A 23,778-nucleotide genomic window follows, 5' to 3' on the forward strand; every position below is an offset into this window, starting at 1 on the left:
GATGGGATCCCTCCAGCACCCACACCCGGCCCAACCTTAACCCCTGCCAGCTGCAGCTTGCAGATGGGATCCCTCCAGCACCCAGCACCCCTGCCAGCTGCAGCAGGGCAGGAGCAGGCTGAGAGCTGCCTGAGCCTGGGCAGCCTGCCCTGGCTGTGTGGACTCCTCCTGGCTCCCTGCTTCCCCGAGCAGGAGATCCACCTGGTGAGCCTCGGGGCTGGCCCAGTCGTCTCGGTGCATCCCAGCAGCATCGACTTGGGCAGCGTCCAGGTGCTGCAGGACAGCTCCAGGAGCCTGCAGCTCTGCAACCAGAGCCCAATCCCTGCCAGCTTCCGGGCACGGCTGGTGAGGAGCTGCGGGGGGGTGCGGGGGGAGTGGGGGTGGGGGGGTGGGGGGGTGCCAGTCATGGACTCGGAGAGCCAAGCAGGTTGGAAGAGAGCTCCAAGCTCAGCCAGCCCTGCCCAACCAACCAGGCCATGGCACTCAGTGCCAACCTAGCACCCAGCCCTGCCCAAACAACCACACCATGGCACTCAGTGCCAACCTAGCACCCAGCCCTGCCCAAACAACCACACCATGGCACTCAGTGCCAGCCTAGCACCCAGCCCTGCCCAACCAACCACACCATGGCACTCAGTGCCAACCTAGCACCCAGCCCTGCCCAAACAACCACACCATGGCACTCAGTGCCCAGCCAGCCTCCTCTTAATCCCCTCCAGGCACGGCCACTCCACCACCTCCCTGGGCAGCCCATGCCAGTGCCAATCACTCTCTGCCAGCAGCTTCCTCCTCACAGCCAGCCCACACCTGCCCTGCCACAGCTTCAGCCTGGGGCCCCTTCTGCTGCTGCTGCCTGCCTGGCAGCAGAGCCCAACCCCACCTGGCTACAGCCTCCCTGCAGGCAGCTGCAGGCAGCAATCAGCTCTGCCCTGAGCCTCCTCTGCTGCAGCCTGCACCCCCCCAGCTCCCTCAGCCTCTCCTCACAGGGCTGTGCTCCAGGCCCCTCCCCAGCCTTGCTGCCCTTCTCTCAGCACCTTCCAGCACCCCAACACCCCAGGGGTGCCCTGAGCACTGGCCTAGGTGAGGCTGGATGTGCCCCTTGGACTGGATGCCCCTTTGGGGGGGTCCCCTCTGTGTGTGTAAGAGGAGGGTGGCACAGGGGGCATGCAGGCCCCTGCAGAGCTGCTGTTTGCAGCCCCTCCCCAGCTCAGCTGGAGGCTTCCTGGCTCCTTCCCCTCACCTCTGAGCTCCTTCAGCCCCTCTGGGTGCCAGCCTGAGCTGGTGCTTTGCCCTCGCTCGCAGCCTGCCGGAGGCTCCTGCTGGAGGGTGGAACCCAGCCAGGGAGAGGTCCCTGCCGGGGGGGAGGTGTCCCTGCGGGTGACAGCCAACCTGCGGGACACGGAGCGCTGCCAGGCGGAGCTGCAGCTGCTGCTGGAGCACAGCCCCGCCCGTGCCATCCCCCTGCGGGCACGGGGCGTCGGCACCACCATCCTCACCGACCGGCCCCTGGCACCGCACCTCAGCCTGGGCACCCGCTTCAGGTGAGCAGCCCTCGGCTCCTGCTGGCTGCAGGGGGAGCTGTGCCTGGTGAGGGGAGCTGTGCCCGGTGAGGGGAGGCTGTGCCCAGCGAGGGGGAGCTGTGCCCGGTGAGGGGGAGCTGTGCCCGGTGAGGGGAGCTGTGCCCAGTGAGGGGGAGCTGTGCCCGGTGAGGGGGAGGCTGTGCCCAGTGAGGGGAGCTGTGCCCAGTGAGGGGGAGCTGTGCCCGGTGAGGGGAGGCTGTGCCCAGCGAGGGGGAGCTGTGCCCGGTGAGGGGGAGCTGTGCCCATCGAGGGGGAGCTGTGCCCAGTGAGGGGGAGCTGTGCCCAGTGAGGGGGAGCTGTGCCCAGTGAGGGGAGGCTGTGCCCGGTGAGGGGGGAGCTGTGCCCAGTGAGGGGAGCTGTGCCCAGTGAGGGGGAGCTGTGCCCAGTGAGGGGAGCTGTGCCCAGTGAGGGTGAGCTGTGCCCATCGAGGGGGAGATGTGCCTGGTGAGAGGAGGCTGTGCCCGGCGAGGGGAGCTGTGCCCAGTGAGGGGAGCTGTGCCCAGTGAGGGGGAGCTGTGCCCAGCGAGGGGGAGCTGTGCCCAGTGAGGGGAAGCTGTGCCCAGTGAGGGGAAGCTGTGCCCAGTGAGGGGGAGGCTGTGCCCAGCGAGGGGAGACTGTGCCCAGTGAGGGGAAGCTGTGCCCAGTGAGGGGAAGCTGTGCCCAGTGAGGGGAAGCTGTGCCCAGTGAGGGGGAGGCTGTGCCCAGCGAGGGGGAGCTGTGCCCAGTGAGGGGGAGCTGTGCCCAGCGAGGGGAGGCTGTGCCCAGCGAGGGGGAGATGTGCCCAGTGAGGGGAGCTGTGCCCAGTGAGGGGGAGCTGTGCCCAGTGAGGGGAGCTGTGCCCAGTGAGGGGGAGCTGTGCCCAGTGAGGGGAGCTGTGCCCAGTGAGGGGGAGCTGTGCCCAGTGAGGGGAGCTGTGCCCAGTGAGGGGAGCTGTCACCTCCAGCTGAGGCCTTGACTCTCTGTGGATCCACCCTGGTCCCACTCACATCCACTCTGGACCCACTCACATCCACTCTGGTCCCACTCACAGCCACTCTGGTCCCACAGACATCCACTCTGGTCCCACTCACATCCACTCTGGACCCACAGACATCCACTCTGGACCCACTCACATCCACTCTGGTCCCACTGATATCCACTCTGGACCCACTCACATCCACTCTGGACCCACTCACATCCCCTCTGGACCCACTGACATCCACTCTGGACCCACTCACATCCACTCTGGACCCACTCACAGCCACTCTGGTCCCACTGACATCCACTCTGGTCCCACTGATATCCACTCTGGACCCACTCACATCCACTCTGGTCCCACTCACATCCACTCTGGACCTACTCACAGCCACACTGGACCCACTCACATCCACTCTGGTCCCACTCACATCCACTCTGGACCCACAGACATCCACTCTGGACCCACTCACAGCCACTCTAGACCCACTGACAATCACTCTGGACCCCTGGCAGCCACCCCTCAGGTGCCAGCTGTTCGCCCCTCTCGCTGCCCAGCCGCATGCCCAGGTGGCAGGGCTGGGCCCGGGGCTGTGGCACAGCAGCTGCTGCCCTGCCGCACGCATGCAGAGCAGCCGCAGGCTGCAGGGCAGCTCCGGGGCCGCCGAGCTCTGCCTCCGGCTGAGCCTCCCAGCAAGGTGAGGCTGTGCCCGAGGGCTGCCCGCAGCAGGAGCCTGGCAGAGGAGGGCAGCAGGGCACCGGGGCTGGGGGGCTGCTGGGCAGTAGCAGCTCCTGTGATGCTTTCCCTCCTCTGCTTCCCTTCCAGCCTCGTTCCCTGCTCTTACAGCTTCAGGGTAAGCAACCGAGGGCGCCGCCGGCAGCAGCTCCGCTGGAGCACAGCAGCTGCCCGCGGAGCTGCCCAGCGCCGGCAGCTGCCTGCCCGGGGCACAGCTCCCTGCCCGAGCCCCGCAGCTCCCTGCCCTGTGTTTCACCTGCGCCCGGCCAGGATGGAGCTGGCCCCGGGCCAGACGATGGAGGTGGTGCTGGAAGGCTTCTCCAGCACTCCCCAGGTGAGGTTCTCCCCCCCCCACGCCCTGCGAGGGCTGAGCCTTCCCCATCAGATCGCATCCAGCCTGGGCAGCAGGGCAGGGAATGGATTGTGCCCCCTGGCACTGCTCTGCTCGGCTCCCAGCTCAGCTCCAGGCACAGCTGGCAGAAAAGGGCCCAACAAGGGCACAACTCAGGGCTCAGCCTGGGCTCAGGGCTGAGAAAAGCACCAGGGGGGCAGCTTGAACAGCATCCTGTAGGGGCAGGGGCAGCAGCTCCACCTCACCTCCAGCTGAGGCTGCACCCTTTGTGCATCAGCTCTGCCCTGCCTGCCAACCACCCCAGCCAAGCAGCCAGAGCATGGCACTCAGTGCCAACCTAGCACCCAGCCCTGTCCAGTCAACCACACCATGGCACTCAGTGCCAACCTAGCACCCAGCCCTGCCCAAACAACCACACCATGGCACTCAGTGCCAACCTAGCACCCAGCCCTGCCCAACCAGCCGCACCATGGCAATCAGTGCCAACCTAGCACCCAGCCCTGCCCAAACAACCACACCATGGCACTCAGTGCCCAGCCAGCCTTGGCTCCAACCCCTCCAGCCACGGCCACTCCACCACCTCCCTGGGCAGCCCATGCCAGTGCCAATCACTCTCTGTGCCAGCAGCTTCCTCCTCACAGCCAGCCCACAGCTGCCCTGCCACAGCTTCAGCCTGGGGCCCCTTCTGCTGCTGCTGCCTGCCTGGCACCAGAGCCCAACCCCACCTGGCTACAGCCTCCCTGCAGGCAGCTGCAGGCAGCAATCAGCTCTGCCCTGAGCCTCCTCTGCTGCAGCCTGCACCCCCCCAGCTCCCTCAGCCTCTCCTCACAGGGCTGTGCTCCAGGCCCCTCCCCAGCCTTGCTGCCCTTCTCTCAGCACCTTCCAGCACCTCAGCAGCTCTCTGCAATTCAGGAGCCCACAGCTGGACACAGCACTCCAGGGCTGGCCTGAGCAGGGCTGGGCACAGGGGCACAAGAACCTCCCTTCTCCTGCTGCCCACACTGCTCCTCAGCCAGCCCAGGATGCCACTGGCTCTGCTGCCCACCTGGGCACACTGCTGCCTCATGCCAAGGGGCAGAATCCCCTCTCTCCCTGCTGCCCATTGGACTCCACTTGGCAGGGTCCCTGGCTGGTGGCTGGCAGATGCAGGCTGTCTGCTGCCCACCCTGCTGGCAGCCCCCAACATGCTGTGTGCCTTCTCCCTGCAGGTGGTGAGGGAGCAGCTGCTGTGCCAGGCTGTGGTGGGCAGAGAGGCCAGGAAGACTCAGGTGATGCAGGTGGACATCAGCTGCCAGTTCATTGATCCTGCCCTGCAGGTGTCCCCCACAGCAGTCACTTTCCAGGTGGAGAAGGTGAGTCCCTGCCTGGCATCCTGGCACGGGTGCCCAGGAGCTGTGGGGTGGAGGTGAGAAGCTTCTGCAAGCCCCTGGGGCTTTGGCTGCTGACTGGGGCAGGAGCAAGCTTGAGGATCAGAGACCCAAGCAGGGTGGGAGAGAGCTGCAAGCTCACCCAGCCCCTCCTAGCACCCAGCCCTGCCCAAGCACCCAGACCATGACACTCAGTGCCAACCTGGCACCCAGCCCTGTCCAACCAACCACACCATGGCACTCAGTGCCAACCTAGCACCCAGCCCTGCCCAAACAACCACACCATGGCACTCAGTGCCAACCTGGCACCCAGCCCTGACCAACCAACCACACCATGGCACTCAGTGCCAACCTAGCACCCAGCCCTGCCCAACCAACCACACCATGGCACTCAGTGCCAACCTAGCACCCAGCCCTGCCCAAACAACCACACCATGGCACTCAGTGCCAACCTAGCACCCAGCCCTGCCCAAACAACCACACCATGGCACTCACTGCCAGCCTAGCACCCAGCCCTGCCCAAACAACCACACCATGGCACTCAGTGCCAACCTAGCACCCAGCCCTGCCCAAACAACCACACCATGGCACTCACTGCCAGCCTAGCACCCAGCCCTGCCCAAACAACCACACCATGGCACTCAGTGCCAACCTAGCACCCAGCCTTGCCCAAACAACCACACCATGGCACTCAGTGCCAACCTAGCACCCAGCCCTGCCAACCAACCACACCATGGCACTCAGTGCCAACCTAGCACCCAGCCCTGCCCAACCAACCACACCATGGCACTCAGTGCCAGCCTAGCACCCAGCCCTGCCCACCCAACCACACCATGGCACTCATTGCCAACCTAGCACCCAGCCCTGCCCAACAACCAGCCCATGGCACTCAGTGCCAACCTAGCACCCAGCCCTGCCCAACAACCAGCCCATGGCACTCAGTGCCAACCTAGCACTCAGCCCTGTCCAACCACCCACACCATGGCACTCAGTGCCAACCTAGCACCCAGCCCTGTCCAACCAACCAGCCCATGGCACTCAGTGCCTTTGGCCATCAGCACTGAGCTCTTTCTTTGCTCCTCTGGAGCTGGGCACAGTCTCAGCAGCTCTGTCCTGCCCTTGGTGTGGAGGCAGAGCTGAGCTGCTGGCTCAGATGCCAAGGGGAGGTGGGCAGAAGAGGGTGGGCTGGGAGAGCATCTCAGTGCCAGGAGTGATGCCAGAGCTCTGCTGCCCCTGCCTGAGGCAGCTGGTGAGGTAAGGGAGGTGGTGCTGGCTGGGACTTCACCGAGGGCAGGAGGAGAGCAGCTCTGCTGAAGGGCACCGTGGGCACTGCTGGGGAGATACCCATTGCTGGGCTGGCACAGGGGGCTGTGGGGGCTCCTCCAGGGCACCATGGAGTCTGAGCACAGCCCTGCAGAGACCCCTGGCAAGCTGCTGAGGACAAACCCTTCCTCTTCTGTCCCATTGCCCTGAGCTGTGCTTGAGGCCCCATCCCTGGGGACACTCAGGCTCAGCCTGGCTGTGCCCCTGGGCAGCCTGCCCTGGCTGGAGCTGTCCCTGCTGCCTGCAGGGGGGGGTTGGAGAAGCTGCCCTTGGAGGGGTCCTTTGTGGAGCTCCTTCTTGGCCCAGGGACTGGTGGCATCGTTTTGCAAGTCCCTGGGAGCTGTGTGCTCAGCATCCCATAATGTCAGGGGCTGGAGGGCACCTCCACAGCTCTGCCAGAGCAGGGGCACCCAGAGCAGGGCACCCAGCAGCACTGCCAGGCAGGCTTTGAGTAGCTGCAGAGGGAGACTCCACAGCCCCCCTGGGCAGCCTGTGCCAGGCCTCTGCCACCCTCCCAGGGGGAAAATTCCTCCTCCTGCTCCCATGCAGCTTCCTCTGCCTCAGCTCCCACCCAGTGCCCCTTGTGCTGGGCACCCCCAGCAGAGCCTGGCTGCAGCCTGCTGCCCCTCAGCTGCCCACACTGATAGGCACTGCTGAGCTCCCCTCTCAGGCTGCTCTCTGCCAGCCCCCAGCCCCCCCGGGCTCTGCTCCTGGCAGAGCTGTTCCATGCCCTGCAGCACCTCTGTGGCTCTCTGCTGGGCTCTCTCCAGCAGTTCTCTGTCCCTCCTGAACTGGGGGGGGCAGAGCTGGGCCCAGGAGTGCAGCTGTGGCCTCAGCAGGGCAGAGCAGAGGGGCAGGAGAAGCTCTCTGCACCTGCTGCCCACAGCCCTTCTGACCCAGCCCAGGTGGCACTGCCCCCCCTGGCCCCCGGAGCACACTGCTGGCTCATGGGCACCCTCCCACCCAGCAGGACCCCCAGGTCCTGTTCCCCTTCACCAGCTCAGTGCCAGCCTCTCCTGCTCCCTGGGGCTGTTCTTGCCCAGGTGCCAACCTCTCCCCTTGCCCTTCTGTCACTCCATTTCCCCCTGCCCACCCCTCCAGCCTGCCTGAGTCTCACTCCCTGGGGGCTGAGGAGTTTGAAGTGCACCAGAAGGGGAGGTTGCTCCCTGGGCACTTGAGGTTGTTTTTTCCCTTCTCTCTCCTTTCTGTAGCAACCAGGACATGGCCTAAGCCCCCAGTACCAGCCTCTGGCCTTGAAGAACAGCTCCTCCCTACCACTCAGCATCATCCTGGCCCTAGAGCAGCCCTTCTCAGTCTGTGATGTGGACCTGCAGCCCTTCCCTCTCCAGGTGAGCAGCCCTGAGCCTTCCTGCTGGGGGAGTGGGAGGAGGGAGGGAGGGAGGTGGAGCTGTGCTGCTGGGAAGGCTTCCAGGAGAGGAGTTTATGCAGTAGCCAGCAGTGGATTGGACCTGAGCTAAGTCAGACTGGAAACAAGGGCTGGAGAAAGCAGTCCCTGAAGTGGGAGTGGAGAGATGGGAATGATGGTCCCTGAGCTGGGGACTGCCCTCTGCCACAGCAGCCCCAAGCAGCAGTGCAGGCTGGGGCCAGAGGGGCTGAGAGCAGGCAGGCAGAGAGGGCCCTGGGGGTGCTGTGAGAGAGCAGCTGCAGAGGAGGCAGCAGTGCCCAGGTGGGCAGCAGAGCCAGTGGCATCCTGGGCTGGCTGAGGAGCAGTGTGGGCAGCAGGAGAAGGGAGGTTCTTGTGCCCCTGTGCCCAGCCCTGCTCAGGCCAGCCCTGGAGTGCTGTGTCCAGCTGTGGGCTCCTGAATTGCAGAGAGCTGCTGAGGTGCTGGAAGGTGCTGAGAGAAGGGCAGCAAGGCTGGGGAGGGGCCTGGAGCACAGCCCTGTGAGGAGAGGCTGAGGGAGCTGGGGGGGTGCAGGCTGCAGCAGAGGAGGCTCAGGGCAGAGCTGATTGCTGCCTGCAGCTGCCTGCAGGGAGGCTGTAGCCAGGTGGGGTTGGGCTCTGGTGCCAGGCAGGCAGCAGCAGCAGAAGGGGCCCCAGGCTGAAGCTGTGGCAGGGCAGGTGTGGGCTGGCTGTGAGGAGGAAGCTGCTGGCAGAGAGAGTGATTGGCACTGGCATGGGCTGCCCAGGGAGGTGGTGGAGTGGCCATGGCTGGAGGGGTTGGAGCCAAGGCTGGCTGGGCACTGAGTGCCATGGTCTGGTTGTTTGGGCAGGGCTGGGTGCTAGGTTGGCACTGAGTGCCATGGTGTGGTTGTTTGGGCAGGGCTGGGTGCTGTGTTGGCACTGAGTGCCATGGTGTGGTTGTTTGGGCAGGGCTGGGTGCTAGGTTGGCACTGAGTGCCATGGTGTGGTTGTTTGGGCAGGGCTGGGTGCTAGGTTGGTACTGAGTGCCATGGTGTGGTTGGTTGGGCAGGGCTGGGTGCTAGGTTGGCACTGAGTGCCATGGTGTGGTTGTTTGGGCAGGGCTGGGTGCTAGGTTGGCACTGAGTGCCATGGTGTGGTTGTTTGGGCAGGGCTGGGTGCTAGGTTGGCACTGAGTGCCATGGTGTGGTTGTTTGGGCAGGGCTGGGTGCTAGGTTGGCACTGAGTGCCATGGTGTGGTTGTTTGGGCAGGGCTGGGTGCCAGGCTGGGCTGGCTGAGCCTGCAGCTCTCTGCTTGGTTCTGTGGTTCTCTGCCTCTCTGCAGTAAAATGGTCTCCTGGTGCCCATCCCAGCAGCCCTCCTCAGCCTCTCTCTACTCCTCCAGGGCAGTTTGCTCTCTGCCAGGGCTGGGTCCTGCTTTTGGGCAGGCTCCTCCAGCCCCTGCCTGCCCCGTGTCTGTGGCAGGTGTTGGGCACAGGCTGTGCCAGGCAGGTGTTGTTGTAGGCATGGCCACAGCTCCTGTGCCCTGCCAGTGCCCAGCCCGTGCCAGGGGCAGGCTGCAGTGCTGTGAGGAGCAGGTGCCCTGGAGTGCCAGAGTGCTGCCTCGGGTGGGCACCGGGGTGGGAGCTGTCCCCCGGGATGGGCTGGGACTGGCAGGCAGCTGCATGAAGCCAAGGAAGGGTGAGCTGGAGCCCACCCTGGGGGCACACTGGCAGCAGTGCCAGGTGTGAGATGCCCCTCCCCGGGCTGCTGCATGCTCCTCATCTCCTTGCAGCCCACGAAGCTGGAGGCAGGGCAGGAGCTGCAGCTCCGCATCGGCTTTGACCCTGCCCACGGGGGGGCCCTGCGGAGCTGGCGAGCGGAGCAGGAGCTGCGGATCGGCTGCCTGGAGCACCCCCGGCAGCAGCGGGTGGCACTGCGGGCAGAGGTCTCCCTGCCCAGCCTGCGCCTCCTGCCCGCGGCGCTGCACTTCGGCTGCGTCCTGAACGGCACCGAGGCTGTGCGCAGCCTGCGCATGGCCAACTGCAGCCCCCGGCCCCTGCGCTACTGCTGGCAGCTGCTGCCAGCCGCGGCCAGGTCAGCCCCCCCCTGCCCTCCTCTGCCCTCCCCTGCCCTGCCCTGCCCTGCCCTGCCCTGCCCTGCCCTCCTCTGCCCGCCCCTGCCCCCCCCCTGCCCGCCCCTGCCATGCCCTGCCCTGCCCTGCCCTGCCCTGCCCTCCTCTGCCCGCCCCTGCCCTGCCCTGCCCTCCCCTGCCCGGCCCTGCCCTGCTCCCCGCTGCCTGCCCCTGCCCTGCCCTGCCCTGCCCGCCCCTGCCCTCCCCTGCTCGCCCCTGCCCTGCCCTGCCCGCTCCTGCCCTGCCCCCCCCCTGCCCTGCCCTGTCCGCCCCTGCCCTCCCCTGCCCCCCCTGCCCCTCCCCTGCCTGCCCCTGCCCACCCCTGCCCTGCCCTCCCCTGCCCTGCCCTGCTCCCCCCTGCCCCCACCGCCCTCCCCTGCCTGCCCCTGCCCACCCCTGCCCTGCCCTCCCCTGCCCTCCCTTCCCCTGCCCGCCCCTGTCCTGCCCTGCCCTGCTCCCCCCTGCCTGCCCCTGCCTGCCCCTGCCCACCCCTGCCCTGCCCTGCCCTGCCCTGCCCTGTGCCCTCCTTGTGCTGGGGCCAGCAGAGCTGGAGGCAGGAGTGGAGGTGAGGTCTGAGCAGAGCAGAGCCCAGGGGCACAATGCCCTCTCCTGCCCTGCTGCCCACCCTGCTCTGGCTGCAGCCAGCACACAGCTGCCTGCTGGGCTGCAGGAGGGCACTGCTGGCACCTGGGGAGGTGCCTCCTGGGCACCTTCTGCTGCTTTGCTCCATGATAACCTGAGGAGGGCTTTGGTGGGAGGTTTGCTGTCACCCAGGGCCGTGGCTGTAGCTCCTGGGTGGTCCCTGGGGGGCTTGGGCAAGGATGCTGCAGGCACAGGGAGCACGGAGAGGAGAAGCAGCCTTGGCACTGTCCTGCACTCAGTGCCCTGGGTGGTGCCCGTGGCTGCTGAGAGGGAGGCTCTGTTCCAGGTGCAGCTCTCCAGCTCACAGAGCCTGCGGCCAAGCTCAGGCAGTGCGGGAGGAGGGAGCCTGCCCGGAGTGCTCAGCGTCTGCAGGGAGCTGCTCTGCTGCTGGGGGTGTGGAGGAGCCAGCCCAAGCCCTGGCAGCAGCAGGGCACCCTGCCCAGGAGCCAGCAGGGGCAGAGGACTCCTTGGAAGCAAAGGTAGATCCTCTGGGACACCTCCCACTTGTGTTGCCTGGAATCCCACCCGTGGAAAGGACCTCTGGAGCTCACCCAGCCCAAGCCCCTGCCCCAGCCTGGCACCCACAGCAGCCTGCCCAACAGCACAGTGCCCAAGGGGGGTTGGAAGCTCTGCAGAGACTCCACAGCCTCTCTGGGCAGCCTGCTCCAGGCTCCAGCAGCCTCACACCAAACAGCTTTCTCCTGCTGCTCACATGGAGCCTCCTGGGTGCCACTTTGTGCCCACTGCCCCTTGGCCTGTGCCTGGGCACCACTGAGCAGAGTCTGGCCCCAGGCTCTTGCCCCCCACAGCTCCTTCAGCCCTCTGCAATTCAGGAGCCCACAGCTGGACACAGCACTCCAGGGCTGGCCTGAGCAGGGCTGGGCACAGGGGCACAAGAACCTCCCTTCTCCTGCTGCCCACACTGCTCCTCAGCCAGCCCAGGATGCCACTGGCTCTGCTGCCCACCTGGGCACACTGCTGCCTCCTCTGCAGCTGCTCTCTCACAGCACCCCCAGGGCCCTCTCTGCCTGCCTGCTCTCAGCCCCTCTGGCCCCAGCCTGCACTGCTGCTTGGGGCTGCTGTGGCCAAAGTGCACAACCTGCCCTTGGCCTTCTTCACTCTCATCCCCTTGGCCTCTGCCCACCCATGCAGCCTGCCCAGGGCCCTCTGCAGGGCTCTGCTGCCCTCCAACAGCTCCACAGCTGCTCCTGGCTTGCTGCCACCTGCAGCCTCACTGCTGCTGGACTCAGTGCCCTGCTCCAGAGCATCACTGAAGAGACTGCACAGGCCTGTGCCCAGCACTGCTCCCTGGGGCACAGCTCTGGTGCCAGCTCCTGCTGGATGTGGCACCATTCACCACCACTGCCTGTGCCCAGCCCTCCAGCCAGTTCCTGACCGATAGGTCAAGAACTTCTTCATCGTGAGGGTGCTGAGAGCCTGGCACAGGTTGCCCAGGGAGGTGCTGGAAGCCTCATCCCTGGAGGTGTTCCAGGCCAGGCTGGAGGTGGCTGTGGGCAGCCTGCTCTGGTGTGAGGTGTCCCTGCCCATGGCAGGGGGGGCTGGAACTGGCTGAAGTTGGGGTCCCTTCCAACCCTGACTGATTGTATGATGAGGTCAGGATGGAAGAGTCCCCTCCAGGCAGGTCTGCAGTGGGTGCCCCTCTGCTCCCTGCCCATGCTTACCTCCTGCTCTCTGCTCCCTGCCCATGCTCACCTCCTGCTCTCTGCTCCCTGCCCATGCTCACCTCCTGCCCTCTGCTCCCTGCCCATGCTCACCTCCTGCCCTCTGCTCCCTGCCCACGCTCACCTCCTGCCCTCTGCTCCCTGCCCATGCTCACCTCCTGCCCTCTGCTCCCTGCCCATGCTCACCTCCTGCCCTCTGCTCTCTCCCCATGCTCACCTCCTGCCCTCTGCTCCCTCCCCATGCTCACCTCCTGCTCCTCTGCTCCCTGCCCATGCTCACCTCCTGCCCTCTGCTCCCTGCCCATGCTCACCTCCTGCCCTCTGCTCCCTCCCCATGCTCACCTCCTGCCCTCTGCTCCCTCCCCATGCTCACCTCCTGCTCCTCTGCTCCCTGCCCATGCTCACCTCCTGCCCTCTGCTCCCTGCCCATGCTCACCTCCTGCCCTCTGCTCCCTGCCCATGCTCACCTCCTGCCCTCTGCTCCCTGCCCATGCTCACCTCCTGCTCTCTGCTCCCTGCCCATGCTCACCTCCTGCCCTCTGCTCCCTGCCCATGCTCACCTCCTGCCCTCTGCTCCCTGCCCATGCTCACCTCCTGCCCTCTGCCCCCTGCCCATGCTCACCTCCTGCCCTCTGCTCCCTGCCCATGCTCACCTCCTGCCTTCTGCTCCCTGCCCATGCTCACCTCCTGCCCTCTGCTCCCTGCCCATGCTCGCCTGCCCTCTGCTCCCTGCCCATGCTCACCTCCTGCCCTCTGCTCCCTGCCCATGCTCACCTCCTGCCCTCTGCTCCTTCCCCATGCTCACCTCCTGCCCTCTGCTCCCTGCCCATGCTCACCTCCTGCTCCCTGCCCGCAGCTGTTCGCGGTGCTGCCGCTGCAGGGGGTGCTGCAGCCCGGCCAGAGCCAGCAGGTCACCTTCAGCTTCTTCGGCCAGCCCAACGTCGTGGCCTGTGCCACAGCCCTCTGCAGGGTGCAGGGGGGCCCCACCTACGAGGTGCAGCTGAGTGGGGAGGCCTCCTGCATCAACTACCTCCTGGACAGCACCGAGCTGGACCTCCAGCTGCAGGTACCGCAGGCTGCTGCTGCCTGCTGAGCTCTGGGGCTCTCTGCCCTTGCCAGCTGCTGGGCTGGCAGCACAACCTTTTGGGGGATGCCTTCTGCTCCCAAGCTGCTTTGGAGTGGCCATCTGCAGCCCAGCAGAGCTGGCAAGCCACAGGTGCCCGCTGGAGCAGGCAGGATGCCAGCAGTGGTCTCCAGAGGGCTGTGCCCCCCTGGCCAGCTCTGCTGCTCTGCTGCCAAGGCCTGAGCTGCAGGGCAGTGCTGCTGGCATGCTGCTGGGTCAGCAAGCACAGGCAGCTGGGGCTGGGGGGAATGGCCCAGAGTCACCCCCAGCTGTCTCCAGCTGCTGGGCCTGCTCGTGGTGCTCTGCCTGCCCTGCAGCTCTCACTGCAGGCTCTGCAGGTGCCTTTGCCCCTCTCACGTCTTGATGCCAGCTGCTTTGCCCCAGCCAGTGCCTGGTGCCACCTCAGGGTGCAGAGAGCTCAGCTCCTCTCTGCTTTCCTGCCTGCTCTGCGGGGGGTTGGTGCTGCCCCACCAGGGGTCAGCTCCCACACAGGGCCAGCAGGTGCCTTCTGCCCAGGGTACCCCAGCTGAAGCTGGCAGAGCCAAGTGCCTGCCTCCCCTCTGCTTCTCTGCCATGCTGCCTGCCTCTGTTCCTATGCCAGTGCCAGCTGCAGGAGGTGCCTGCTGCCAGGCCTGTGTCTGACTGCCCTCTCCTCTGTCCCCTCTGCAGCAGTGTGATGTGGTCACAGAGGCAGAGGTGACCCTGCAGAACAGAGGGAAGTTGCCCTTCACCTTCCAGGTGCTGAGCCCCAGCTCTGCTGCTGCCCACAGCCTCCTGCCCGGCGTGCCCCTGGTGCTGCCCAGCTCGGTGAGGATGCTGGTGGGGAACAAAAGGGACTGAGCTTGGCCCTGTGCCAGGCTGCCTGGGATGGGCTTAGAGGGGAATCAGAAATGGGGAGGGGGAAAAAGGAAGGAAAGGAGAGAAAACTGCCACCGAGCTAAGCTGGTGCTGAGGGTGAGGGCAGCACAGAGGCCTCTTGCCTGGCAGAGAGAGACCTCTGGGATGCCCCAGCGCTGCCAGGGCACCGCTCACCCACGGCCCTCACATCTCCACACCTCTGAAGCCTCGCCAGGGCAGGAGGAGACTCCACCTGGGCAGCCTGGGCCAGGCCTTGGCAACCCTTTGGGGGGAGAAATTGTTCCTCCTGGCATCAACCTCAACCTCCCCTGCAGAGCCTGAGGCCAACTCCTCTTGCCCTGGGGCACCTCGCCCAGGCTGGGTGAGCAGACTCCTGCCTGCCCCCAGCCAGCACCAGCCAGGAGAGGCCTCAGTGCCCTCACCTGGGCAGGAGGAGCCTTTGCCAGAAACTGGAATGGTTCCTTCGTGGCTCCTTCCCTGCTCCTTCCCTGCTCCTTCCCTGCTCCTTCACTGCTCCTTCACTGCTCCTTCCCTGCTCCTTCCTGGCTCCTTCCCTGCTCCTTCCTGGCTCCTTCCCTGCTCCTTCCCTGCTCCTTCCCTGCTCCTTCACGCCTCCTTCATTGCTCCTTCCCTGCTCCTTCACAGCTCCTTCCCTGCTCCTTCTACATCTCCTTCCCTGCTCCTTCCTGGCTCCTTCCCTGCTCCTGCCCTGCTCCTGCCCTGCTCCTTCACGCCTCCTTCACTGCTCCTTCTACATCTCCTTCACAGCTCCTTCCCTGCTCCTTCTACATCTCCTTCCCTGCTCCTGCCCTGCTCCTGCCCTGCTCCTTCATGCCTCCTTCACTGCTCCTTCTACATCTCCTTCACAGCTCCTTCCCTGCTCCTTCACATCTTCTTCCCTGCTCCTTCACAGCTCCTTCCCTGCTCCTTCTACATCTCCTTCCCTGCTCCTTCACAGCTCCTGCCCTGCTCCTTCCCTGCTCCTTCCCTGCTCCTTCCCTGCTCCTTCTACATCTCCTTCCCTGCTCCTTCACAGCTCCTGCCCTGCTCCTTCCCTGCTCCTTCCCTGCTCCTTCCCTGCTCCTTCTACATCTCCTTCCCTGCTCCTTCTACATCTCCTTCCCTGCTCCTTCCCTGCTCCTTCCTTGCTCCTTCACTGCTCCTTCCCGGCTCCTTCCCGGCTCCTTCACTGCTCCTTCACTGCTCCTTCCCGGCTCCTTCCCTGCTCCTTCCCGGCTCCTTCCCGGCTCCTTCCCTGCTCCTTCCCTGCTCCTTCCCTGCTCCTTCCCGGCTCCTTCCCTGCTCCTTCCCGGCTCCTTCCCTGCTCCTTCACTGCTCCTTCACTGCTCCTTCACTGCTCCTTCCTGGCTCCTTCCCTGCTCCTTCACTGCTCCTTCACTGCTCCTTCCTGGCTCCTTCCCTGCTCCTTCCCGGCTCCTTCCCTGCTCCTTCACTGCTCCTTCACTGCTCCTTCCCTGCTCCTTCCCTGCTCCTTCCCGGCTCCTTCCCTGCTCCTTCACTGCTCCTTCACTGCTCCTTCCCTGCTCCTTCCCGGCTCCTTCCCTGCTCCTTCCCTGCTCCTTCCCTGCTCCTTCCCGGCTCCTTCCCTGCTCCTTCCCGGCTCCTTCCCTGCTCCTTCACTGCTCCTTCACTGCTCCTTCCCTGCTCCTTCCTGGCTCCTTCCCGGCTCCTTCCCTGCTCCTTCACTGCTCCTTCACTGCTCCTTCCCTGCTCCTTCCCTGCTCCTTCCCTGCTCCTTCCCGGCTCCTTCACTGCTCCTTCCCGGCTCCTTCCCTGCTCCTTCACTGCTCCTTCACTGCTCCTTCCCTGCTCCTTCACTTCTCCTTCCCTGCTCCTTCCCTGCTCCTTCCCTGCTCCTTCCCGGCTCCTTCCCTGCTCCTTCCCTGCTCCTTCCCTGCTCCTTCACTGCTCCTTCACTGCTCCTTCACTGCTCCTTCCTTGCTCCTTCACTGCTCCTTCACTGCTCCTTCACTGCTCCTTCCCTGCTCCTTCCCTGCTCCTTCCCGGCTCCTTCACTGCTCCTTCCCTGCTCCTTCCCTGCTCCTTCACTGCTCCTTCACTGCTCCTTCACTGCTCCTTCCCTGCTCCTTCACTGCTCCTTCCCTGCTCCTTCCTTGCTCCTTCACTGCTCCTTCACTGCTCCTTCCCGGCTCCTTCCCTGCTCCTTCCCTGCTCCTTCCCTGCTCCTTCCCGGCTCCTTCACTGCTCCTTCACTGCTCCTTCCTGGCTCCTTCCCTGCTCCTTCCCGGCTCCTTCCCTGCTCCTTCCCGGCTCCTTCCCGGCTCCTTCCCTGCTCCTTCCCTGCTCCTTCCCTGCTCCTTCCCGGCTCCTTCACTGCTCCTTCACTGCTCCTTCCCGGCTCCTTCCCTGCTCCTTCCCTGCTCCTTCCCTGCTCCTTCCCGGCTCCTTCACTGCTCCTTCACTGCTCCTTCCCGGCTCCTTCCCTGCTCCTTCCCGGCTCCTTCCCTGCTCCTTCACTGCTCCTTCACTGCTCCTTCCCTGCTCCTTCCCGGCTCCTTCCCTGCTCCTTCACTGCTCCTTCACTGCTCCTTCCCTGCTCCTTCCCTGCTCCTTCCCGGCTCCTTCCCGGCTCCTTCACTGCTCCTTCCCTGCTCCTTCCCTGCTCCTTCACTGCTCCTTCACTGCTCCTTCCCTGCTCCTTCCCTGCTCCTTCACTGCTCCTTCCCTGCTCCTTCACTGCTCCTTCACTGCTCCTTCACTGCTCCTTCCCTGCTCCTTCACTGCTCCTTCCCTGCTCCTTCACTGCTCCTTCCCTGCTCCTTCCCGGCTCCTTCACTGCTCCTTCCCTGCTCCTTCCCTGCTCCTTCACTGCTCCTTCCCTGCTCCTTCACTGCTCCTTCACTGCTCCTTCCCTGCTCCTTCACTGCTCCTTCCCTGCTCCTTCACTGCTCCTTCCTGGCTCCTTCCCGGCTCCTTCACTGCTCCTTCCCTGCTCCTTCCCTGCTCCTTCACTGCTCCTTCACTGCTCCTTCCCTGCTCCTTCCCTGCTCCTTCACTGCTCCTTCCCTGCTCCTTCACTGCTCCTTCCCTGCTCCTTCCCTGCTCCTTCACTGCTCCTTCACTGCTCCTTCACTGCTCCTTCCCGGCTCCTTCACTTCTCTGTCCCTGCTCCTTCCCTGCTCCTTCCCTGCTCCTTCCCGGCTCCTTCACTGCTCCTTCCCTGCTCCTTCACTGCTCCTTCACTGCTCCTTCCCGGCTCCTTCACTTCTCCTTCCCGGCTCCTTCACTTCTCCTTCCCTGCTCCTTCACTGCTCCTTCCCTGCTCCTTCCCGGCTCCTTCCCTGCTCCTTCCCTGCTCCTTCACTGCTCCTTCCCTGCTCCTTCACTGCTCCTTCCCTGTTCCTTCCCTGCTCCTTCCCTGCTCCTTCCCGGCTGCTTCACTGCTCCTTCCCGGCTGCTTCACTGCTCCTTCCCTGCTCCTTCCCTGCTCCTTCCCGGCCCAGTGGTGCCCAGGCACAGGCCAAGGGGCAGTGGGCACAAAGTGGCACCCAGGAGGCTCCATGTGAGCAGGAGGAGAAAGCTGTTTGGTGTGAGGCTGCTGGAGCCTGGAGCAGGCTGCCCAGAGAGGCTGTGGAGTCTCTGCAGAGCTTCCAACCCCCCCTGGGCTCTGTGCTGCTGGGCAGGCTGCTGTGGGTGCCCTGCTGGGGCAGGGGGGGTTGGGCTGGATGAGCTCCAGAGATCCCTTCCAACCCAAACCATGGGATTGGATCCTGGGATCCCTGCAAGCCTTCCAGAGGACCTCTCACATCCCAGTGTAGGAGACTTGAGCCTTTAGATGCAGTGCTGGAGGCTGATGCTGTCCAGTGGCTGAGCCCCTGCTGGGGGCTGCCTTCTCCTTGTGCCTGAGCCATGCCCCCAGCGACCCCTCCCTGCCTCACTCCCTCTCTCCTCTCCACGCCCTGCAGGGTTCGGTTGGTGCTGGCCAGCAGCAGGTGCTGAAGGTCTCTTACCTGCCAGGAGTGCCTGGGGTCTTCTGCAAGACTTTCCAGCTCCAAGTGGCTCACCTGGAGCCTGCAGAAATCTGCCTGAAAGGAGAAGGAAGCTTTCCCAGGATCCACTTAGACCTGCCCAGGAACATCCAAGGTGGGCACTGCCTGGGTGCTCCTCTGCCTTCTCCCCCAGGCTGTACCCCCATAGGTCAGCTGCCATCCATCTGCTCCAGCCTGGACCTTTCAGGCCTGGCAGACCAGCACTGGTTGCTTCCTGAGCCTCTGCAGGGTGCTGGGCAGACAGAAAAGTCACCCTTGGGGGTTCCTCTTCCTTCAGGGAACGAGAAGTATGAGAAGGTCCTGAAGGAGGTGATGGAAAAGCTGGCACAGGACAGCGAGAGACATGGAGCAGTTGGCCTGGAGGGGGCTGCAGCCACAGAGCCACCCCCAGGCCACTGGCACAGCATGGTGAGAACAGCTGCTGCCCCTTTGGCACCTGCCACCCTCTGCCCTTGTGGCCCTGGGTCCTCTCCTGCCCCAAACAGGCTTCTTGGTGCCCTGCTGACACCTGGGATCCCTCTGCCCACCCCTAGCCATGGCCATCCTCAGCTCTGGGGGCAGTTGTCCCTGCTGTGGATGGCAGGAAGCTTCCTGAGTGCCCCAGGGGCAGATCCTGGAGATGAGGTGGTTGAGCTGCTGGAGCCCCTGGTGGTGCTGCAGGCCCTCACTGGCTGTTGGCTGCCAAGGCCAAGCCCCCCAGGTGTGCAGAGCTTGGCAGCAGCAGGCTGAGCTGCCTGGCAGGGTGCTCCCAGGGCTCATCTCCAGGAGGCAGCAGCTCTCTCCTGGCCTCCTTTCCCAGAGGGCTTTTGCCCAAGCAGCTTTGGCACTGCCTGGGAGCAGGCAGGTGCTTGGGGCTCTGGATGCTTCCTGGCTTGTCCATCTCTGGCCAGATCAGCTCTGACAGCAGTGCCTTTGCTGCTCACTTGCCCTCTGCTCCACCCTAGTGGGATCACATCTGCAGTCCTGACTCCAGTGCTGGGCTCCCCAGCTCAGGAGGGACAGAGAAGTGCTGGGGAGAGGCCAGGGCAGGCTGCAGAGCTGCTGAGGGGCCTGGAGCAGCTCTGGGAGCAGCAGAGGCTGAGAGCCCTGGGGCTGAGAGCCTGCAGCAGAGCAGCCCCAGAGGGCAGCTGAGCAGTGCCCAGCAAGGGCTGAAGGAGCTGTGGGGGGCAGGAGGCTGGGGCCAGACTCTGCTCAGTGGTGCCCAGGGCCAGGCCTAGGTGCTGGGGTTGGTAGCTCTGAAGGTCCTAGCAAAGAGCTGGAGGTGTCCCAGGCAGTGAGCAGCCAGACAGGAGGAGTCCATCCCCCTTCTCGAGAGGGATGGGATCCTCTGTCAGAGCCAAGCCTGTGCCCTGGGGGAGGCTGCAGCCACAGAGCCACCCCCAGGCCACTGGCACAGCATGGTGAGAACAGCTGCTGCCCCTTTGGCACCTGCCACCCTCTGCCCTTGTGGCCCTGGGTCCCCTCCTGCCCCAAACAGGCTTCTTGGTGCCCTGCTGACACTTGGGACCTCTCTGCCCACCCCTAGCCGTGGGCATCCTCAGCTCTGGGGGCAGTTGTCCCTGCTGTGGATGGCAGGAAGCTTCCTGAGTGCCCCAGGGGCAGAGGGACTCTGGCTAAGCAGCCTCTGTCTTTGCTTGCCCCAGCTGGACGCTGGGCTGCAGATGCAGCTGGAGGACCTCCTGATCAAGGAGCACATCCTGGAGCAGCTGGAGGCTCTGAGCACCCCGAGGGAAGCTGCCTCGGAGCAGCCTGCTCGACAGAGGCTTCTCAAGTGAGTAGGGACATCCACAGCCACCTGCAGCTGCTCTGGGAGGGGACAGCCAGCAGGGAACCCCTGCTGCTGGGAGCTGCTGGTGCCAGCTGAGGGCACCAGCAGCTAGGGACATCAGGAAGGTCTGGGCTGGGGGCTGCTGGTGCCTGAGAGCTGAGGACATGAGGAAGGTCTGAGCTGAGGGCTGCTGGTGCCTGAGAGCTGAGGACATGAGGAAGGTCTGAGCTGAGGGCTGCTGGTGCCTGAGAGCTGAGGACATGAGGAAGGTCTGAGCTGAGGGCTGCTGGTGCCTGAGAGCTGAGGACATGAGGAAGGTCTGAGCTGAGAGCTGCTGGTGCCTGAGAGCTGAGGACATGAGGAAGGGTTTGGGCTGAGAGCTGCTGGTGCCTGAGAGCTGAGGCCATCAGGAAGGTCTGAGCTGAGAGCTGCTGGTGCCTGAGAGCTGAGGACATGAGGAAGGGTTTGGGCTGAGAGCTGCTGGTGCCTGAGAGCTGAGGCCATCAGGAAGGTCTGAGCTGAGAGCTGCTGGTGCCTGAGAGCTGAGGACATGAGGAAGGTCTGAGCTGAGAGCTGCTGGTGCCTGAGAGCTGAGGACATGAGTAAGGTCTGAGCTGAGAGCTGCTGGTGCCTGAGAGCTGAGGCCATCAGGAAGGGTCTGAGCTGAGAGCTGCTGGTGCCTGAGAGCTGAGGCCATCAGGAAGGGTTTGGGCTGAGGGCTGCTGGTGCCTGAGAGCTGAGGCCATCAGGAAGGGTTTGGGCTGAGAGCTGCTGGTGCCTGAGAGCTGAGGACATGAGGAAGGTCTGAGCTGAGGGCTGCTGGTGCCTGAGAGCTGAGGCCATCAGGAAGGTCTGAGCTGAGAGCTGCTGGTGCCTGAGAGCTGAGGCCATCAGGAAGGGTCTGAGCTGAGAGCTGCTGGTGCCTGAGAGCTGAGGCCATCAGGAAGGTCTGAGCTGAGGGCTGCTGGTGCCTGAGAGCTGAGGCCATCAGGAAGGTCTGAGCTGAGAGCTGCTGGTGCCTGAGAGCTGAGGCCATCAGGAAGGGTCTGAGCTGAGGGCTGCTGGTGCCTGAGAGCTGAGGCCATCAGGAAGAGTTTGGGCTGAGGGCTGCTGGTGCCTGAGAGCTGAGGCCATCAGGAAGGGTCTGAGCTGAGGGCTGCTGGTGCCTGAGAGCTGAGGCCATCAGGAAGGGTTTGGGCTGAGGGCTGCTGGTGCCTGAGAGCTGAGGCCATCAGGAAGGGTCTGAGCTGAGGGCTGCTGGTGCCTGAGAGCTGAGGCCATCAGGAAGGTCTGAGCTGAGGGCTGCTGGTGCCTGAGAGCTGAGGCCATCAGGAAGGTCTGAGCTGAGGGCTGCTGGTGCCTGAGAGCTGAGGACATGAGGAAGGTCTGAGCTGAGGGCTGCTGGTGCCTGAGAGCTGAGGACATGAGGAAGGTCTGAGCTGAGAGCTGCTGGTGCCTGAGAGCTGAGGCCATCAGGAAGGTCTGAGCTGAGGGCTGCTGGTGCCTGAGAGCTGAGGCCATCAGGAAGGTCTGAGCTGAGGGCTGCTGGTGCCTGAGAGCTGAGGCCATCAGGAAGGGTTTGGGCTGAGGGCTGCTGGTGCCTGAGAGCTGAGGCCATCAGGAAGGGTCTGAGCTGAGGGCTGCTGGTGCCTGAGAGCTGAGGCCATCAGGAAGGTCTGAGCTGAGGGCTGCTGGTGCCTGAGAGCTGAGGCCATCAGGAAGAGTTTGGGCTGAGGGCTGCTGGTGCCTGAGAGCTGAGGCCATCAGGAAGGGTCTGAGCTGAGGGCTGCTGGTGCCTGAGAGCTGAGGCCATCAGGAAGGGTCTGAGCTGAGGGCTGCTGGTGCCTGAGAGCTGAGGCCATCAGGAAGGGTTTGGGCTGAGGGCTGCTGGTGCCTGAGAGCTGAGGCCATCAGGAAGGGTCTGAGCTGAGGGCTGCTGGTGCCTGAGAGCTGAGGCCATCAGGAAGGTCTGAGCTGAGGGCTGCTGGTGCCTGAGAGCTGAGGCCATCAGGAAGGTCTGAGCTGAGGGCTGCTGGTGCCTGAGAGCTGAGGACATGAGGAAGGTCTGAGCTGAGGGCTGCTGGTGCCTGAGAGCTGAGGACATGAGGAAGGTCTGAGCTGAGAGCTGCTGGTGCCTGAGAGCTGAGGCCATCAGGAAGGTCTGAGCTGAGGGCTGCTGGTGCCTGAGAGCTGAGGCCATCAGGAAGGTCTGAGCTGGGGGCTGCTGGTGCCTGAGAGCGGAGGCCATCAGGAAGGGGTTGGGCTGAGGGCTGCTGGTGCCTGAGAGCTGAGGCCATCAGGAAGGGTCTGAGCTGAGGGCTGCTGGTGCCTGAGAGCTGAGGCCATCAGGAAGGTCTGAGCTGAGGGCTGCTGGTGCCTGAGAGCTGAGGCCATCAGGAAGAGTTTGGGCTGAGGGCTGCTGGTGCCTGAGAGCTGAGGCCATCAGGAAGGGTCTGAGCTGAGGGCTGCTGGTGCCTGAGAGCTGAGGCCATCAGGAAGGGTCTGAGCTGAGGGCTGCTGGTGCCTGAGAGCTGAGGCCATCAGGAAGGGTCTATCCTGGGGGCTGCTGGTGCCTGAGAGCTGAGGCCATCAGGAAGGGTCTGAGCTGAGGGCTGCTGGTGCCTGAGAGCTGAGGACATCAGGAAGGGTCTATCCTGGGGGCTGCTGGTGCCTGAGAGCTGAGGACATGAGGAAGGTCTGAGCTGAGAGCTGCTGGTGCCTGAGAGCTGAGGCCATCAGGAAGGTCTGAGCTGAGGGCTGCTGGTGCCTGAGAGCTGAGGCCATCAGGAAGGGTCTGAGCTGAGGGCTGCTGGTGCCTGAGAGCTGAGGACATCAGGAAGGTCTGGGCTGAGGGCTGCTGGTGCCTGAGAGCTGAGGCCATCAGGAAGGTCTGAGCTGAGGGCTGCTGGTGCCTGAGAGCTGAGGACATCAGGAAGGTCTGGGCTGAGGGCTGCTGGTGCCTGAGAGCTGAGGACATGAGGAAGGTCTGAGCTGAGAGCTGCTGGTGCCTGAGAGCTGAGGCCATCAGGAAGGTCTGGGCTGAGGGCTGCTGGTGCCTGAGAGCTGAGGACATCAGGAAGGTCTGGGCTGAGGGCTGCTGGTGCCTGAGAGCTGAGGACATGAGGAAGGTCTGAGCTGAGAGCTGCTGGTGCCTGAGAGCTGAGGCCATCAGGAAGGGTTTGGGCTGAGAGCTGCTGGTGCCTGAGAGCTGAGGCCATCAGGAAGGTCTGAGCTGAGGGCTGCTGGTGCCTGAGAGCTGAGGCCATCAGGAAGGGTTTGGGCTGAGGGCTGCTGGTGCCTGAGAGCTGAGGCCATCAGGAAGGTCTGAGCTGAGGGCTGCTGGTGCCTGAGAGCTGAGGCCATCAGGAAGGGTTTGGGCTGAGAGCTGCTGGTGCCTGAGAGCTGAGGCCATCAGGAAGGTCTGAGCTGAGGGCTGCTGGTGCCTGAGAGCTGAGGCCATCAGGAAGGTCTGAGCTGAGAGCTGCTGGTGCCTGAGAGCTGAGGACATCAGGAAGGTCTGAGCTGAGGGCTGCTGGTGCCTGAGAGCTGAGGCCATCAGGAGGGGTCTGAGCTGAGGACTGCTGGTGCCTGAGAGCTGAGGCCATCAGGAAGGGTCTGAGCTGAGGGCTGCTGGTGCCTGAGAGCTGAGGCCATCAGGAAGGGTTTGGGCTGAGGGCTGCTGGTGCCTGAGAGCTGAGGCCATCAGGAAGGGTCTGAGCTGAGGGCTGCTGGTGCCTGAGAGCTGAGGCCATCAGGAAGAGTTTGGGCTGAGGGCTGCTGGTGCCTGAGAGCTGAGGCCATCAGGAAGGGTCTATCCTGGGGGCTGCTGGTGCCTGAGAGCTGAGGCCATCAGGAAGGGTCTGAGCTG

General features: G+C 64.5%; 1 protein-coding gene across 1 annotated transcript in view; it reads left to right on the forward strand.

The window, feature by feature from the left end:
- The window catches only part of HYDIN (HYDIN axonemal central pair apparatus protein), a 197,935-nt gene that overhangs the window by 75,115 nt on the left and 99,042 nt on the right, over positions 1–23,778 (forward strand). Inside the window, 12 exon segments of the mRNA XM_064159820.1 lie at positions 193–345; positions 1,303–1,541; positions 3,361–3,604; positions 4,831–4,974; positions 7,524–7,661; positions 9,468–9,769; positions 10,735–10,927; positions 12,987–13,196; positions 13,923–14,060; positions 18,059–18,236; positions 18,420–18,550; positions 19,786–19,913. Coding sequence (XP_064015890.1) covers positions 193–345; positions 1,303–1,541; positions 3,361–3,604; positions 4,831–4,974; positions 7,524–7,661; positions 9,468–9,769; positions 10,735–10,927; positions 12,987–13,196; positions 13,923–14,060; positions 18,059–18,236; positions 18,420–18,550; positions 19,786–19,913 — 2,198 coding nt within the window.

Source organism: Pogoniulus pusillus, chromosome 20, assembly GCF_015220805.1.
Source record: "Pogoniulus pusillus isolate bPogPus1 chromosome 20, bPogPus1.pri, whole genome shotgun sequence".
In the NCBI taxonomy this organism is placed as follows: Eukaryota; Metazoa; Chordata; class Aves; order Piciformes; family Lybiidae; genus Pogoniulus; species Pogoniulus pusillus.